General features: G+C 37.3%; 1 protein-coding gene across 2 annotated transcripts in view; it reads right to left on the bottom strand.

The window, feature by feature from the left end:
* Positions 1–20,258, bottom strand: part of GALK2 (galactokinase 2) — a 125,465-nt gene that overhangs the window by 74,869 nt on the left and 30,338 nt on the right. For both annotated transcript variants that reach the window (XM_081049962.1, XM_081049961.1), the window contains exons 4-5: positions 16,441–16,531; positions 13,373–13,519 (exon numbers count right to left, since the gene is read on the bottom strand). In XM_081049962.1, coding sequence (XP_080906088.1) covers positions 13,373–13,519; positions 16,441–16,531 — 238 coding nt within the window. The remainder of the gene's footprint in view (positions 1–13,372; positions 13,520–16,440; positions 16,532–20,258) is intronic.

Genomic DNA, 20,258 nt, shown 5'->3' with positions numbered 1-20,258 from the left:
TACACATATGGGGTATACATCATATCACCTGCATTGTCCCAGTTAATTCTTTAACTATTGGATAATATTTAACTGATTGCTGGGTGCAAATCAAAGTTTGGAAGCCTGGAAACATGGTGACCTAACAATGATAAGGGCCTAAGGATCACAACAAAAGTTCAAAACACAATCAGGCATGCGTATAAATTTGCAGCAATAGTGGTTTCATTTGAAACCGCTTGGAAACAGGGACCCATATTCCTCCAATCTGCTGCTCCTTAATTAGTCTTGTTTGCCTTCGTTTATGCTAAAGGTAAACATGTATTTAGCCTGGGAAAGGAAATGGAAAAAAAACGGAGGTGACCTAAACAACCTCTGCAAAGCAAGGCTTCTAATCTGCAATCAAATAGCTTAGTCACATCATCGAAGTGAACCCAAATTACTCGAAATTATTAAATAAATGATTCATTCTCCAACGCTACTCCTCAGAAAGAATATAACCAGAGATGCAAACTCCATCCCACATAACTGAAAGCAACTTTTTTACAGAGAGAACTATGTGAACGATTTTATATTGAGATAGTAACAATATTAACTTAAATTTTAAAACATTTTAAACACAGGCCACCCAGTGCTAACTCTAAGCCCTCCTGGGTTTTGTACCAGTGAGCACATGGCTTCAGTCCATGTTCAACACTTAATTAAGAGATTCTTTTCAAAGATTGTATCCTGGATTTACCATCTCAGAGGCCATGCTGCTGCAGTTCATTAGCAGTCAACATCTGGCTGGAATGTTTTAAACTACTATTTTCCTTAACCGTTATATGGATGAGGTTTTTGTTATTCTAAGCGAACTGAAACAATGTCCTTGTATGGACTTCTAAACATAATAATTAGTGACAGTGCAAATTGTTTTCTGATTTTCCTTATACCATATAGCAAACTATTAAAACATTCAAATCATAGTTTAAACCTTTGTGTAATTGTGAGATTCTTTTCATTTTATAATATAGACCATGTCCTTACTTTTTAAGTGTAAGATCTCATTCTGAAGGCCAAGAAATATTTAACTTAAATGTAGCTATATGCAAAGAAAAATATAGCCTTAAACTTTCTGAAGGAAACAGCCCTTATAATCTCAGGAAAATGAAAACTTGGACATATTTGGCACAGAACTTTGAACATTCCACTGACTCTGCTTCTGAACCTCAAAGGTCCCTTACATAGTATGGATTTCAAACTTCAAAAACACTCCTCTGAAAAGAGTATCAACCCATGTCTATACAACTAACTTGCCCCTAAAATTAAGTTAACTAAATCTGTTCAGGGACTTAAGTAACTAGAAAACATCCCTGTAGTCAAATAAGGTTTTAAAAGGAATTTCATGAGGCTGCATAAGAATTTCTAGGCCTCGGCTGACACATATTTATAAGTCTGGCTCAGAGAACTGTTATAAGACACTTATGGGTTCACTCTGCCTGAAATGCCCTTGGGCCTCTCCCAGTACTTTGTATGGAGACACAGCCTTCCCTTCCTTCAATTTTTTTTTTAGAACTCACCACTTACTTAAAATATTCCCCACTTAACTTCACCAAAGAACCATTCTTACAACACTATTCCCCTTTTACATACAAAATACTTCACACCTTCTATGAGATAAATGCTCAATTAATAAATCTTCTGTTAGTATTTCACTATATATATTTAAGTTCCATAAGGGCATTCACCATTTCCTTTTTCTTTCTTTTTTTCTTTTTTAATTGTTCCCTCCCACGCCAGGATAGGGTACAGTGTGGTACTGTCAGCTAAAGAAACTCAAATCAATGTAAATCACATCTTGCCATCCTCAGCTCACAACCCTCCAAAGGCTTTCTATTCCACTTGGAACAAAATCCAAATAAGACCCCACACAACATGGCCTCGGACCACCAATCTCAGCTCACCTCCCACCACTCTGCCCTCTCCCCATTCACCACCCACCAGCTACACAGGCCTCTGCAGTTCCTGGATCGTGACAGACACAGTTTCACCGTGGGGCTGTCACACTTGCTGTTCCTTCTTCCTCCCTTCTCTACTGACTCCCGCAGGTCTCTGTTCAAACGTCTCCTCCTTAAGAGAGGACTTCTCCTAACTCCCTGTCTGAAATAGCAGCTTCCCTTTATATGGCCTATTTTTTTCTCCATAGCCCTATCTGATATTATGCTATAGATTTATTTGTATAGCTGTTCATTCTCTCCCACCATCGCCACAACCACCAGCACTAAGTTCCATGTAAGCAAGGGCTTCACCAGTTTTATTCACAGCTATATCAAGGCCTGGCACATGATCGGTGCTCCATAAATGTCCATGAGTCGCTGCTTCCAGAACTTCAGGTAGGAAGTTTATACTGTGGCTGAAAAACCTTTCTTCTCTAGGAAGCACTCCCTCACAAACCCAGTGTTATTCCTATTATTCCTATTATTCATTATTCCCCAAAATGAACAGAATTCTGGACACCTAACTTTGAGCTTCCTTAGCTTCCTCGATGGACTACAACCCTCAAGGGAAAGTTATATATCTAATCCATATTCTGGGTTCCTCAGAGTCATATGAAATGTATTTTTGACAAAATGCCAAAGATATCCACACATAGATATCTATCCATCCTACCCTCTGCTGGTCATTTCAACCTTCATCAACCAAGGTAATAGGGGATTTCTCCTCCTCAGACTCCAACATGGGGGATATTGCTCAGCTGTGTATCTTCTACTATACCCCCGAATCCTCCAAAGTAGATCTTCTGACCATCACTTACTCAGTCCACCATTCATGAATTCCAAATCTGCACCCCACCCTAACCCACCCCAACAGAAGAAAGAATTTATGAGTAGAAGCCAAACTAACACACCTTACCAGCCAAGGCGAGCCTGTAGAGTTGCAACCTGTCTCCCAAACCAGGCAGCTATCTCTAATGGAAGATCCTTGAAAGGAACGTGGTCCTTTTTCCCTTGGCATCTAAGGACAACTCTAAGGACAGACAGAAACTGGACACAAGTCTAGAGCAACCTGAATCCTGAGCTAACAAAGTACAGGTATATCTTACAGAACGTCTCACCAACTAATGTTTTCCTGGTAGACCACCTCTTGGTTTTTGATACTCAAATTTCATAGGCTGTATATATCTCTCAACACAACACTTTTTGAAAGGTGTTTATGTAAGACAAAAATACATCCCCAAACCAAAATACAACACTGTTAACAAAATAGTGTGCAAAATACTGGACACCAGGTGTTGACAGAGAAGACATACAGTGTACTACTCTATAAAGTAACTGCTTGTTAACCATATTGATTGTGTGATGTTCAAGAAGGCTGTTTTAAGTATTTTTTGTTGTATTTCTGTGTTACTTATATAGAGGAGTTTTTACTGTGTTTTTGTAACATTGTAGGAAGTTAGAGTTTCTGAGTTGAGTAACGCATTATAATTTTTCCTATTTAAAATAATAAGAAATATGCCCTCACTTAATGATTTTGTGCAGAACCTCTGATTTTTTGGAATGGACTACTGCCATTAAGTGAAAGATGCCTGTATTTTCTTGGATTCTTTCACCCAAAACCCATCAACAAGACTCTCCCTAGGCCGTTCTGATCTGGTCATGCTCCAGCAGCTCATCTGTTCTCAATATCTGACTTTGGCTCACTGAATCCCTTCTTGCCTCTTCATCTTCCAGCTCCCCCAACTGCAATAATTTGGGTCATCCACTGCCCCTCTTACCTTTCATTCCATTAACCCCTTCTCTCTGTCTTTTTCTTTGTTTTAAAGTATTTTTTATTTTTACCGAAGGAATAAATGCACATAATCTAAAAGATCCAAGGAGCTGAAAGGCTTATAACAAAATCAGTCTCTAGCTCTCACCCTTTCATCCTCATCCCCAGTGCTCTGTGCCCAGAGTTAAACACTTTCAACTCTTATCTCTTGCTTTAAATGATTAAATCTGAGTAAATGCTATCTCCTGGTTATTCCATTTTAAACTTTATCTACTGCCTTCCTACTACGGTAAATGAGGATTTTTAGCTTTCTTACCCACCTTTCCTTCCCCACCCCAATCTTTCTCAATAAATTTATGCCAAAAACTTTTGGTTCTCAACTCTATTCCATTGGTCTACGTGTCTGTTTTTCTGCCAATACCATGCTGTTTTGATTATTGTTGCCCTGTAGTACAAGCTAAAGTCGGGGAGTGTGATACCTCCAGCATTGTTCTTATTTCTTAGGATTGCTTTGGCTAATTGGTGTCTTTTGTCATTCCATACAAATCTGATGATTTTTTTGTTCTATTTCTTTTAAAAATGCCATTGGGATTTTGATGGGGATTGCATTAAATCTGTATATTGCTTTGGGTAATATGGCCATTTTAACTGCGTTAATTCTTCCAATCCGTGAGCACAGAATGTCTTTCCATTTCTTTGTGTTTTCTTCAATTTCTTTTTAAAATGTCTTATAGTTTTCAGCATATATGTCTTTCACATCCTTGGTTAAGTCTATTCCTAGATATTTTATTCTTTTTGCTACAAATGCAAAAGGAATGTGTTTTCTTTTATTTCTTTTTCTGAGATTTCGATGTTAATACATAGGAATGCAATAGGCTTTTGTACGTTGATTTTGTAGCCAGCAACTTTACTGTATTAGCTTATTGTTTCTAATAACTTTTCTGTGGAGTCTTTAGGGTTTTCTGTATATAGCATCAAGTCATCTGCAAAAAGTGACAATTTAACATCTTCATTCCCAATTTGGATGCCTTTTATTTCTTTCTCTTGCCTGATTGCTCTGGCGAGGATTTCCAACACTATGTTGAAAAGCAGAGGTGATAGGGGACAGCCCTGTCGTGTTCCTGAATGTAGAGCAAAGGGCTTCAGTTTTTCACCATTAATTATGATATGAGCTTAGGGTTTGTCATAGATAGCCTTTATTATGGTAAGGTATTTTCCTTTTATAACCAGAAATAAACCCACATAAATATGGACAGATAATTTTTGACAAAGAAGCAAAAAACATACAACGGAGAAAAGACAGTCTCCTCAATAAATGGTGCTGGCAGAATTGGAAAGCCACGTGCAAAAGAATGAAACTGGACTGCTATCTGTCACCATGTACCAAAATTAATTCAAAATGGATCAAAGACCTAAGCATAACACCTGAAAAAATAAACTGCATAGAAGAAGACATAGGTACTAAACTTATGGACCTTGGGTTCAAAGAGCATTTTATAAATTTGACTTCAAAGCAATGGAAGTAAAAGCTAAAATAAATGAATGGGACAATATCAAACTTAAAAGCTTCTGCACAGCAAAAGAAACCATCGACAAAATAAAGAGGCAACCAACTGAATGGGAGAAGATTTTTGCAAACAGTGCCTTCGATAAGGTGCTAATATCCAAAATATACAAGGAACTCATGAAGCTCACCAACAAAAAAACAAACAACCCAATTGAAAAATGGGCAGAGGACCTGAAGAGACATTTTTCCAAAGAAGATATACAAATGGCAAATAGACATATGAAAAAATGCTCAACATCACTAATCATCACAGAAATGCAAATAAAAACCACAATGAGATATCACCTCACCCCAGTTAGAATGGCTATCATCAACAAGACAAATAGTACCAAGTGTTGGAGAGGCTGTGGAGAAAAAGGAACCCTCATACACTGTTGGTGGGAATGCAGATTGGTGTAGCCGCTATGGAAGGTAGTATGGAGGTTCCTCAAAAAATTACAAATAGAATTACCATATGACCCAGCAATTCCTCTCCTGGGTATCTACCCAAAAAATCTGAAAACATTTATCCATAAAGACACGTGTGCTCCAATGTTCATTGCAGCTTTATTTACGGTGGCCAAGACATGGAAACAACCAAAGTGTCCTTTGATAGATGAATGGATAAAGAAATTGTGGTATACATACACAATGGAATACTATTTGGTGGTAAGAAAAGATGAAATAGTACTATTTGTGACAACATGGATGGATCTTGAGATTATAATGCTAAGCGAAATAAGTCAGACTGAAAAAGTAGAGAACCATATAATTTCACTGGTATGTGGTACATAAAACTGAAAACAATAAAAGAACAAGACAAACAAATGAAGAAGCAAAAACTCAGACATAGACAATATTTTAGGGGTTACCAGAGGGTAAGGAGGGGGGGTTCTAGAAGAGGGTAAATGGGGTCAAATATATAGTGATGGAAAGAGAACTGACTGGGTGGTGAACACACAATGTAAGATATAGATAATGTATTACAGAATTGTACACCTAAAATCTATGTAACTTTACTAACAATTGTTACCTGTTGTCACACTTTAATTTAAAAAAAATTTTGGTTAAGCCCATATTCAGTGCATTAATTATTAAGACTATTGTTCACTTATAATCCAAATAATAAAAAATAATTTATTTCCTTTCTGGAATATTTTTTTCTTTTTCCTATATTTAATAACTTCCTAATTTCCTCATTTGCTTAGTTTTATTTGTATGTCCAGCTAAGCCTTCACATACCCTACAACTCTGTAATATTACTCTCAATCCATTTTCCACAACGGTCAAACACGTCAGATTTATCAGCTCTTTTTTTTCCCTAAGATTTATCAGTTTCATTTTTTCATTCCCTCTTCTGGTTCTAATCTATACTGAGAGTCTTCCCACTGCTGGGTGTCATGGGTGTTACGTTGGGATTTCTCTTCACTAATGTTCAATAAATACCCAGTTTCTCTCTCCTGTATTGAATTCCGTGTCCTAGTTCCCACGTCATCTTTCTTGGTTTGCTCCCTAGTTTTGATGGATTACATCCTGTAAACTTTTAGACTTTGCATGTCAGAGAATGTCTTATTCTATCCTTACACTTGATCAGTTCATTTATTCTAAGCTAAATTCATATTTTGAAGATATTACTCTGTTGCCGTCTTTCTTTCCAAGTCTGTTTTCTGATAAATTTTCATTCCTAATCCTTTGATTGTGATCTCTTTCTGTTCTTTTCTCTTGCTCTCTCAGTCAGCTTTTAGTGTGTTTTGTATTAACATCCAAGTTTCAAAATTCCCAGATGGTACACTTTGGTGTGTGTTTTTCTCTTTTTCTCTTTAAAAAAAATTTTTTTGAGGTATAATTTGTTTTTGTTTTCTTTTGCTTGTTTGTTTTTTTCATTTATTATGCTGAACACCCAGAGCTCATTTCAATCTGAGAATTCATGTTTTTACTTTGGAAAAATATTATTTTTAAAATATTTAAAAAATATTATTTTTAAAATAATTATCTAGCAACTGTTTTCTGTTTCTCCCTTGGATCTCCCTTGGATATCGAATTTCTGGAATAAATCTATAAATTTTCCTATCTTTTTGTTTCTCATTGTCCATCTTTTTCTTTTCCCACTTTATCAGAGAGTTCTTCCAATCCTTTTAGTGATCTTTTTTGTTCTAGCTATTATATTTTTAATATCCAAAAGCTCTTTCTTATTGCTTCTTCCTCTTTTTTAAATAACATTCTTTCTTTAATATTTTCTTTTATTTCTCTGAGGACATAAGGGCTTCAGGGTCATAGAATGGCCTGAAAATTTTTGTGGGAGGAGGTCAGCAATTGCCAGCATCTTTTCTCTAGCATGGTTCAGTTTCCTCTGAGAAGGATCTTCCAATATTCCTGGGTTTGGAGGGAAGAGTGGGGGGCGTGAACTGGTAAAGCTGCCAGTGCGCTAGAGCTGACCAGAGGAAAGGAGTTGGGAGTCTCACTGTTGAGATGCAAAACATCCTTTAACTCCCAGTTTTCAGTTGTGTTCTCCTCTTGCCTTTCTCAAATCTCAAGAGTTCCAAAGTTCAATCTCTGGTTGTATCTCCAAAGACTTCTGCAAAGGTGGGGGTGGGGAATGGTAGCCTGGTAAGAGTGGGCTCTGAGAATCTAACTGCTCTTCCTAAAGACTTTCAAATCAATTCCCATGCTCCGTATCACCCTGCTTTCTCTGATACTGGGTGCCTCTAATTCCTAAGCCTTTCCAGAGAGCTGTGAGCCAGCTTGTTTTCCATCTGCACCTCCCTCCACAGGCACTTGGCTCTGACCTTTCTCCACTCTGCTAAGTCATGCACCATCCTTCCATCCACTTTCTATCTTTGTAGCTTGTGGTTTGGAGTTATTTATGTCTCTTTGATTTATCAAAGATGGAGCTTGTGCCTTCTTTTCTTGTTTTCCCTGTTGTTTGGGGATAATTACTTGAGGAAAAAAGAATGAATGAGGAAAGAAAAAAGAAAGAGTAGACAAATCTTTATTCTGACTTCTTGAAACCTCTAGCCTTTTCTATTTCATAGGTCTTTTATCACACCATACTCTCTCTGTCAGTTCCATTCTGATTCATAATTTCTGTCTTCCAGACCCTCTGGGTGACTTAGCCATCATGTTTTACTGGTTTTAGACATGCAACATTTTGTTTATTAATGAATTAACAAGTTCCACATGGAATATAAGTAGTCCTGCTTATACTCGTATGCCATTTGCAGTAACTGCTGTCTGTAATTGTATAAGGCATAGTGAATGTACATAAATTAGAAAGGGAGTGATTATCAACTGGAAGAACATTAGTCAACAATCTCTTGTGAGACTTATTCTTCTTATCAGATAGGCTGCTTATTCCCTGTTGGCCTTCCTGCCTTTCATTCTCACACGTCTCTGTACCCCAGGAGACTGACTTCTATGGGCAGCTACCCACTCAGTGTCATTCCCACTCACTTTACTCTTTCTCTGCCTCAATGCATTTCTGGCAACATAACAGCTACAGTGCCTGAAGTATAATAGCTCTGGCTTCACAAGGGAACCAATCCTTCGTAGTTGGGTCCCTTGACTCTGCCCACAGACCTATAAATTGTCTCTTTATTTATATCTTGTGTAGTTTTTGTTCCCTAAGAGGATATGGATTGATACAAAAAAAAAATTTTTTTTTGAACTAGCTCATCTCTAAAGTTCTCTCCTTGAGTTCTTATATTCTATGATTTTTACAAGTCTTAAGTACACAGTTGGCACTTAACTAAAGACCAAGCAAATTAGGAATTTCCTGTCAGTCAAGATTGTATCTTACTAAAGCAAAGAAACTCTTCAAATAATTATGCTCAGCCCTAGAAAATAAAGCATTGTAGTACAATTTAGGCTAGCAGGGAAAGCTAAGACATACATATTGTTCCTTTTAGTCAATGGAGTCGGATAGTTCTAATTTGATATTTTTTATTCAATTTTTAAATTGGGGTATAATTGACATATATTATATTAGTTTCAGGTGTATAACATAATGATTTGATATTTGTATATATTGTGAAATGATCACAATAATAAATCTGTTTAATATCAACAATACAAAGTTACAGAATTTTTTTCTTATGAGAACTTTTAAGATTCACTCTCTTAGCAACTTTCAAATATGCACTACAGTGTTATTAACTATAGACACTACGCTGTACATTAAATCCCCATGACTTATTTATTTCATAACTGGAAGTTTATATCTTTTGACCACCTTCACCCACCCATCCCTGCTGTACCTCTGGCAACCACCAATCTGTTCTCTGCATCTTTGAGCTTGGTTTTTTGCTTTTTGTTTTAGATTACACATGTAAGTAAGATCATACGGTATTTGTCCGATTTATTTCACTTAGCATAATGCCCTCAAAGTCCACCCATTGTCGCAAAAGGCAAGATTTCATTCTTTTTTATCGCTGAATAACATTCCAATGTATCAGAAGTAGTATTGCTGGATTATGGTAGTTCTGTTTTTAATTATTTAAGGAACCTCCATACTGTTTTCCATTGTGGCCGTACCAATTTACACTCCCACCAACAGTGTACAAAGGGCTCCCTTTTCTCTACATTTTCATCAATGCTTGTTATTTCTTGTTTTTATAATAGCCATTTTAACAGGTAGCAGGTGATAGACATCTCATTGTGATTTTGATTTGCATTTCCCTGCTGATTAAGGATGTTGAGCATGTTTTCACGTGCCTGTTGTCCATACATATATTTTCTTTGGAAAAATGTCTATTCAGATCCTCTGCCCATTTTTAAATTGGATTTTGGGGGGTTTTGCTATTGAGGTCTATGAGTTCTTTATATATTTTGGATAGTAATCCCTTATCAGATATATGATTTACAAATATTTTCTCTCATTCAGTAGGGTGCCTTTTCATGTTGTTGATGGGCTCCTTTGATGTACAGAAGCATTTTAGTTTGATGTAGTCTCACTTGTTTATTTTTTTTTGTTGCTGTTGTTTTTAATGTCAAATCTATAAAATTCATCACCAAAACCATGTCAAGGAGCTTACCGCCTATGTTTTGTTCTAGGAGTTTCATGGTTTCAGGTCTTACATTCAAGTCTTTAATCCACTTTGAGTTATTTTTTGAATATGGGATAAGATTGTAGTACAGTTTCATTCTTTGGCATGTGGCTGTCCAGTTTTCCCAGCATCACTTATTGAAGAGACTGTCCTTTTCCCATTGTATCATCTTGATTTCTTTGCCATAAATTAATTGATCCTATACATGTGGGTTTATTTCTGGGCTTTCTATTCAGTTCCTTTGATCTATGTGTCTGTTCTTATGCCAATACATTTGCTATTTTTTATTTTGAAAATCCAGAGGCATTCAGAATTAATTCCAAAGGTTCTTTAAAGTATTTCTTTATCTTCTTTTCCCTTGGATATTCACACCATGAAAGGGCCAGAAAAAGGCAAAAAAAGTAAGTTTCACCAATCCTCTCATTAAAAAAAAATAAATTCCTTGACCTCAACTCCATCACAGAAACCAGATTATCAGGCATAGCCAGACTTTGTATATCCATTGACCTTTTCCACTTTTTAACCTTTCATAGACATTTCAACCATTCCTACTTTTTTCTAAGCTTGTTTTTTTGTTTGGTTGTTTTTGTTGTTGTTGTTGTTTTGATTGAAGAATATTGGGGAATGGTGTTTTTCTCCAGGGCCCATCAGCTCCAAGTCGTTGTCCTTCAATCTAGTTGTGGAGGGTGCAGCTCAGATCCAAGTCTAGTTGCTGTTTTCCATCTTAGTTGCAGGGACGCAGCGCACCATCCTATGCAGGAATTGAACTGGCAACCCTGTTGCTCAGAACTTGCGCTCTAACCAACTGAGCCATCCGGTCGCCCAACCCATTCCTATTTTAAAAAGCTTCTTCCAAAGTTTTATTTAACTTCCTTCATGCTAAATCCAATGCTATTTCTTAGTCCTTGTGTTAACCTCTCAGCAGCGTTTGATACCACTGCCACTCCTGTCATGAAATACTCTCTTCCTTGTCTTTGCTGTTGACTCACCTTTCTGGTTTTCCTCTCAGCTACCTGATTGTTCCTCAGTCTCTCCAATGAACATCTCTTCCTCTGCCCATCCCTCAAATGTTCATGCCTGTCAAAGCTCTGTCCTACTCTTCCTTATCTTTCTACCTCCACTCCTCCACTGGACATTCTCCTCCACTTGTATGGCTTCAAAAACTAATTATATACTAATGACTATCAAATGGATCATCTCAAGTACAGATCCCCCTCCTGACCTTCAGAGATATTGTTCGTAAATAAATACTAGATAACTAGATAGAATACTAGATAACAGTATGCCCATCGATTCCTCAGACTCAACATTTCTGCTTTCCCTCAAATCTATTTTTTCATCCATATTACTTATTCCAAAGACCCACACCAAGCCAGAGACCTGGCTGTAATCCTTGATTCTTTGCTGTCCCTCATCCCCACACCCAATCAATAATCAAGTCCTATTGATTCTGTCTGAAATGTACCTTAAAACTATCATTCAATTCTCTATTCTCATGGCCACTTCCCTAAACCAAATCATCTGCCTACTGCTAATACTGTTTCCCTCAAATCTAGATTTTATGATAGAGCCAGAGTGATCTTTCTAAACTATGATCATGTTACCCTCTTCCTAAAAGCTTGCAATGGTTTTACACTGGGATAAAGACCAAATTACTCAACGTGGTTTACAAGCATCAAGTCTCCTACTCTGTCATCCAAATCACTATGCATTCCAGCCAAATTAAACTCATTTTAGTTCCTCCAACAAGCCATGATCACTCTTAGTCCAGATATTTCCACATGATGTTCCCTCTACCTGATACATGCCTATCTGATATTATCAGTGTTATCATGCTATCAGTATTTCTTAATTAACACCTATGAATCCCTATGCCTTAGCTTAACTGTCCTATGCTCTCTAAATCTAGGTTAGATCTGCTCCCATAGCATGCTACTTATCCACTTATCACACACTATTGTAGTTGCCTATTTACTTGTCTCTATTCCCCTTTTATTTCATAAGCACTGTGAAGGTTAAAACTATACCTGTTCAATGGCTTGAACATGACCTGGCACAAAGTAGCCATTAAATAAATAATGGTTAAACGATGAACAAATTTTACATATGGACTTCCTTTCCCTTGCTTTCTCTTTTCTTAAACAAACAAATAATAACAAGTAAGTTATCGTTCCCTACAAATAAGCTATTGCTTACAAAGGATTAATTAATGTATAGTTACACATGACAGCTACAGAAAATTCTAAGGCTTTGTATTCTCTTTCATTTCTCTCTTTCTTCTTACATATAAAATTTTCAAACTGAAAGTTTAAACAGGCTTAAGAAAGACTAAGCATTTTCTCTTGATCTGCTTGATGCCCAGTCTGTGTTCCCAAACCACTTATAAACTTGGTAGGGTATGTACATGTGATTAAAAAAAAAACAACCTATGATAACATTTTATTTGAACCAGAACTCCAAAGCATTAATTAAAGCTGAGCACACCTGCTCTGAACTGCAAAGTCAGAGATTTATGTAAACTTGTAAAGTTAAAGTTTTCTGACCTCCTGCAGGATTTATGTTTCCTTTAAATAAGCATTTCCTCCTTGTAATGCAATTTTAAACAAGAAGTTTATTTCCATGACTAACCTGCTGGCATAAACAGATATGCTGTTCGGTTCCTTTATTGACTGGTCTTTACCAGTTTAACGCACTGCTTGTCAAATATTTAATTTAAGGTTTCAGGTGAAAATAAGCAGGCCCAACTATGAGGCCTTGTTCTAAACTTAACTTGTTAATGAGGTGATCTAAAAAGATACCCATGCATTCAGACACTTAATATAAGAGCATTTTAATATAGTTATTCGCAGATCTACTCACTGTTTGAAAGGTCTCAGCTACCTTATGGAGATTTATCACAAGCGGGACCTGTTAAGTCACAATGCATGCATGCGGAGTCCTTTCAGGCAAGATAAAGCTTTTCAATCAAAGGAAGACATTCTAATTTTGAGATTCGGATGTGAATGCCTTTAGAAAGAGAGGGTTCTGTGTCACTAACTAACACATTCATGTTGGTTACCTTGGATAGGTTCATTCCCAAGACTTTGAGGGTCACCAAGCCAGCACAACAGACCAGAGCACTGGAGCTGGACAGGCCAGAACTTGGTGGGATGGTTCCATCCACCAAGCAATTCATTCCAGTCAGTTTATTAAGACCAAAGTGTTCCTAAGAATAGAAGGAAAAACAACACTAGTAACTTCGGTGTTGGATTCAAGAAGTAGCAAAATATTCTTCCATTGCCCAGGGAGCAAAAGTCTATCAATGGACTTATTATGCTATTCATAGAAACTACTTGTGCAATTCAATTGAGTCCTGACATTTCATGTAAGGGCTCCGGGCCACAGGGTATGGTAATATGAAGATTACTTTTTACTTTATTCAGCAAAGTTACTGATTCATTTCCTAAAATTGCCTTGAATGATCTTTTTCTTGAATATTAATCGATTTGAACAGATATGGAAAAATTATTATTAAACAATTATAATTCAACTTCTCAAGTAGCAAGACAAGAAGGACGCATTTCTTAGGGAGGCAGGTTAAATCACTATGTGGCACATCCCAACACTCTTAATTGTAACAGCCTAACACCAAGCAGTGGTTTATTTCTATGGAGTGTCTTTCTTCAGAAGGTCCTCTGAAGAAAGTGTTCCAGACTGTTTCAGTTCTGTTTTACTTATGAAAAAACCGAGGCACCAAAAGATTAAGAGACTTTCCCAAGATCATATGTAGGGAGCTGGGAGTAGGACCCCGGCCTCTGATTTCTGGTTGAGAACTTCTCCACTACAATCAGAAACCTGGGCCAGCATACTGTCACTATGATTTAATGTAAGTCAGCTATATGAGGAAATCCAGATTTTTACTAGAGTTTATGGATACAAACTAGCCATATGGCAGCTTTCAAGACAGCCAAATTAGAATTCAGCCACATATAAGAATGCAGACTCTAAACAAAGCAGGAAAACTATTTCTCCAAATAGGAAAACCCAAAGAAATAATCAGACTCTGATCTAAACATGGAAAGCTCTAAGAAACTTAGATGAATATCTAGGATGACATTATATCATATAACCTTTGTGGTTTAAGATTAAAAATAAATTCAAGGCCACCTCCTCCTCAAGAAAAAAAGCGTGTTTGCAAATTACTCAAACAGTTCAAGACCAAAGTACAAAATACTATTATATTACATAATTATGTATTTCATCATACATATTATTCTAGGAAGAAATTTCAATACACTAGTTAGAATAACCAAAGTAACAACAAAACTTTGCAAATAAAAAATTGCTTTTTTCCTTAATTTTTCTGTTCTTTTTTTCCTAAGCTGGCAAAACTCATGCACCACAAAAGAAGAGACTCAGTGGATATACTTCTCTTCTTGATTTCAAGTCATCTAAAAATTTCCTTTCCAGAAATACAAACAAATTATAAATTGAAACACTGCTGCTGCCAATACCCTTTCATACAGAACGTCAAGACAGCTTGCTTAAAGAAAAAGAAAAAAAAACTCCTGGGAGAATGCTCTGTATTCAACCACAGACTGATTCACAGGGTGTCTTGAATGTGAATCATACTTACAAACTTATCGTGCAATGTTTAAATTAAAATGTACAACAGACTCAAAAATGCAAATGGGTATTGCCAAATTCTGTACTAGCTCTATCCCAAAAGGATAACATGTTCAATTTAACATAAACAGATTATCCTCTGGAACTTTCTAGTATTTGATTTGAAAGTTTCTGAACAGACTAACATTTAAATTTCTTTTCTGCCAAAACTTCATTGTGTAAACCTGCGTTTGCACCTAAGTTGTGAAACCAAAAAGAAAAGTTTTAAGACCTGAAATTCTCAAAAGCACCACAAACCAGCATGTGTTATTTAGGTGACTTTACCCATATACAAAAGGCTTATATTTTAAGTAAGTATACATTGCTATAAGTAAGTATATAGTATATATTGCTATAAGTAAGATCAAATTGCACTTGCCAGGTAAATGCTTCCAAATACCATAATTCCCACTAATGCACATGACAAGCCAAATGATTTGAAGATTTAAGACCTGCCAATAACTTTTCCTATAAGTTATTACCATGTGTCTGGAGGAATAAAGAAAGAAAAGGGAGGGAGGAAGGGAGGAAAAGAGGGAGGGAAGGAAGAAAAGAGGGAGGGAGAGAGGGAGGGAGGGAGGGAGGGAGGGAGGGATACAGGAGCTCTAAAACCAGAATCACCATAATTAGAGTACAAGACTACATAAACATCAGAAATAAATGTGATGTACTTCTGTAATAGATATGCCACTGAGTCCTAGGCTACTCATGACAAAATTTACAGATAGGACCACCAGGCAATAAGGAACATAAGCTCTCTAAAACATGGATTTTAATAAACAAATCAAATTGATTTAGCAAATCAATTTTATTTTTGTCCTGCATACTTTTTAAATTAAGAGAGTGGAAGTATTTCATTTTCCTGTTCTTCTACATGACATTAGAGATGTTCAAGGTAATTATTCAATGTTTCTAGGAAAACACTTATTCTAATACATTTCAGTACATCTTTCTTTTAGCCCCATCTGGAAGCAGTAATAACAATACTAGTTGCCATTTATTGAATACCTACTATGCATCAAGCGTTGTGTAATCCTTAAAACAATTCTTTGTTGAAAGAGCAGTGTGATCATTTTATAAATAACAAACCTTAGATTCAAGAGGTTAAATCAATACAGCTGGGTAGAGCCCAATTTGATTATAAATCCCATTACAGGATATACCTCTATATCCCTAGAACAAAATGTAAATAATATTGCTAGAATGTATGCTTCAAAAGAAAACCTGAAAAAAAGATTTAAACACCAAAACGACATTTGTCGGATGCACCTGACTTATGAATAGCGACTGCTGCACCCTGTGAACACCACCCAGAAAAAGTCAAATCTATGCCATCCCCTGAAATACATAAATTAGAAAAATAGAACAGAAAAATCAGTTAATATTGAAAGGAGACAAAAATGATAGAGTAAATAAAATAAATCTTGATATAATAGACATCATAATCTCAAATTCTAGTAGGTGCCTTATAAACCAATTTACCTGAATTCCTTTAAGTCCACATAGGAAATAGTTGTGCCACAGAGGCTTGGTTTTGTCAATCTGAATGTTATTATCACTAGTACTGAAGTCCCTGCAAAGACAAAAGACACCATTAAGTCCAGAGGCCTTGGGCTGAAAATTGATGGCTGACTGCTGCCATCTTGTGCCAAGACAGTGATACTGAAATCTCCTTTTCATTTACTTTCAATATACATTACTTCACAGTCCACCCAAAACAACAAACATCTCCAGCTGCTAAAAAGTTAAGGGAAGAAGTTGTAGTGACCTTACAATTAAAGTACTTCCGACTGATCCTTTCTGTTTCCTGAAACGGACAGGAACCAATATAATTGAGCATAATCTACACCATTTTTAATTTCATGATGGTCCTTGTTAAACTGTTGTAAATCACATAAATACTTACCCTTTAGGCCTGCGGTTTGGCATAACTCTAACTGGAACAGAAGTACTCAAAGGCTTCTTTCCCCCACACTCTATCACCCATCCAATTTTACCATCGGCACAATTTAAGAAAAAGAAAAAACCAACAAAACAAATTTAGTAGTTACCAGAGGGCAAGGGAGGAGGGAAAGATAGAAGAGCGTAAAGGGGGTCAAATATATAGTGATGGAAGGAGAACTGACTTTGGGTGGTGTACACACAATGTGATATATAAATGATATATTACAGAATTGTACACTTGAAACCTATATAATTTTACCAACCATTGTCATCCCAATAAATTTTAATTAAAAAAAATAGGGGTGGCCAGTTAGCTCAGTTGGTTAGAGCACGGTGCTGGTAGCACCAAGGTTGCTGGTTCAATCCCCGTATGGGCCACTGTGAACTGCACCCTCCTTTAAAAAATAATAACGAAAAATAAAGAAATAATGATTCTAATGGATCATAACTCTTTAAATAAAATAAGAATCCATGATCTATACCGATATAAATTAACAAATGAATAAACAGCTAAATAAAGGAGAAGGGAAAGCTGTTCCTTAGAGTAAAATGCCAATTAATAGATAGATGTAGAAGAAAAGATGGAAATTAAAAAAAATATTACTATTTGGCAAACTCCATGAGAACTGTTTCAGGAAAGAATCATCAATAGATGCTATTACTGAGTAAAATTTGATGAGAAACAAGATATTTACATATACTCGGTATGTTTCCTCACAGATACTTTATTGTGAAGAGAAAAAAATTCAACTTTCTAGTAAAGAAATCTGGCAGATACCACCTTAACAAAATGATCAAAATTAATATCACCAGTTAAGGAACATCATGTACCTCCTTGATATAATGCACTGAAAACACATCAGTCAATATATGAGAATTCTTTGTGCTGTTTTTGTGACTTCCTTGTAAGTCAAAAATTATTTCAAAAAAAAAATAGATAGATAGACTTCTAAAACAGCCAAAGCACAAAATATGTGAAATGACAGGTGATGAAAGGATCAATTAAAAAGTGAGAAAATAGGGGCCGGCACAGTGGCTCAGGTGGTTAGAGCTCCATGCTCCTAACTCTGAAGACTGCCGGTTCGATTCCCACATGGGCCAGTGGGCTCAATCACAAGGTTGCCAGTTCGATTCCTCAAGTCCCACAAGGGATGGTGGGCAGCGCCCCCTGCAACTAAGATTGAACATGGCACCTTGAGCTAAGCTGCCGCTGAGCTCCCGGATGGCTCAGTTGGTTGTAGCATGTCCTCTCAACCACAAGGTTGCCAGTTCGACTCCCGCAAGGGATGGTGGGCTGCGACCCCTGCAACTAGCAATGGCAACTGGACCTGGAGCTGAGCTGCGCCCTCCACAACTAAGACTGAAAGGACAACAACTTGAAGCTGAATGGCACCCTCCACAACTAAGATTGAAAGGACAACTTGACTTGGAAAAAAGTCCTCGAAGTACACACTGTTCCCCAATAAAGTCCTGTTCCGCTACCCCAATAAAATCTTTTTAAAAAAAGTGAGAAAATAAGCAACGTAGTTACCCATATTGACTGAGTGTTCTTCATATAATTTACTAGATACCTACTGCATGCCAGTCACTGTAGTAGGTGACCTGCATGCATTATCTTCGCACAATAACATGGATACATCATCTCCTAAGAAAAATATTGAAGGACCACTTTAGTATGCAAGGTAATTAGAAGAATATAAAGGTAAAAGGCAAAGGGCTTATCTTTTAAGCATTTGTTATCTAGCTAAGACAACATGAACACAAGTCACAATCACACACCACTGTTATGTGATGGTGTGTAATATGGGGTGGGATACAGGTCAAGAGGGTATCATTCCTCTAGTCAGCATATTAGGTTGGAGAGAGGAGGCCATCCTGGAGGCTCAGAGAGGGTTAGTGACTACGTGGACACACACAGTTTGATGCCTGCTCAGAAGTACTTTATTGTCACCCATAGAACTTAAAATATGTTGCGAGAGTGATGTCAGCATCAGGAGAAGTGAGATGTTCCCTTTGTCTCTCCCCTTCAATTTACGACTAGTCGGACATCAATAACTGAACAAAGATTCCTCTACTCCACACAGTAGGGTGCCTGGGAGATCTACACATCTGTGCATCTGAAGGTGGTGGATTGGAATGCATGGGGGAGGCAGAACTGGGGTAATGGCAGGGATGGTGCTCCTTAACCTGGTTCCTTTGTGGCGGGCAGTTGAGCCTGCAGCCCTAGCAGCACAGTACCAGCAATGGAGACCAGGCCACAACGCGGCTCACCAACTGTGGCCCCAGGATAGGAAAAGAAGAGCAGTAGTGGCATCAGCACCCGCAATTCCGGCTCCTTTCCCTGGCTGCAGTGGTGCCGCATCACTGACGAACTAAGTAACATGCAACTCTGGCTTCCTGGCAAAGGCAACATAAACAACCACAAGAAACCAGGCAGCAGTGGCAACAGGGTTCTTGTCTCCAGCTACCCCTCAAGCCATGCCATCCCCCCACCACGCAGCGCTGCCCAGACCCAGACAACCCTGAATGCAGTGGGGGCGCATGCCATCCTTGTGATCCAGGCAGCTACAACCATGACCACAGCAAAACCAGCAACTGCAGCAACACCAGCAGCAGCAAGGCATCAGTTACCCCAGAGGCACAAGCAGCGATGAAGAGGGCAGAGGCTGTAGAAGGTGGAAAATGCTGGTTCTCAAATACAGTCAACTCAGGTAAGAGAAACCAATAACTTGTGCTATTGCACCACCTACTGGGGGAAAAAGGCCTCTAATTACCAATCTGCTGAACTGTTAAAAAATTAAACAAAGCTGTACCTAAATAAGAAAAGTACCAACTTCAAATGTACAAACAGAAGAACAACCCATGGAGCACCATGAATAGTAACACAGTATCACACACATACAAAAATCACAATTTTATTCGTGAACTCCTTGAATTCCCTTTCTGAGTTTTCTTATTATCTCACTGAATTTCTTCATGACAGCTATTTTGAATTCTCTATCATTTAGATCACAATCTTCTGTGACTTTGAGTTTGGTTTCTAGAAAAGATGCTTGGTATGATTTCAATCTTCTTAAAATTATTGCGACTTGTTTTGTATCCCAACATATGGTCTATCATTGAGAATGTTCCTTGTGCACTTGAGAAGAAGGTGTATTCTGTTGCTTTTGGATGGAATATGCTGTACATGTCTATTAAGTACATAGGTATAATGTGTCATTTAAAGCCGATACTTCCTTGACTTTATATCTAGAAGATCTAAGTGGGGTGTTAAAGTCTCCTACTACTATTTTGGTGCTATCAATTTCTCCCTTTAGGTCTGTTAATAATTTCTTCATATATTTTGGTTCTCCAAA

This window comes from Rhinolophus hipposideros, assembly GCF_964194185.1.
Source record: "Rhinolophus hipposideros genome assembly, chromosome: 5".
NCBI lineage: Eukaryota > Metazoa > Chordata > Mammalia > Chiroptera > Rhinolophidae > Rhinolophus > Rhinolophus hipposideros.
This window is presented reverse-complemented; position numbering and strand designations above follow the sequence as displayed.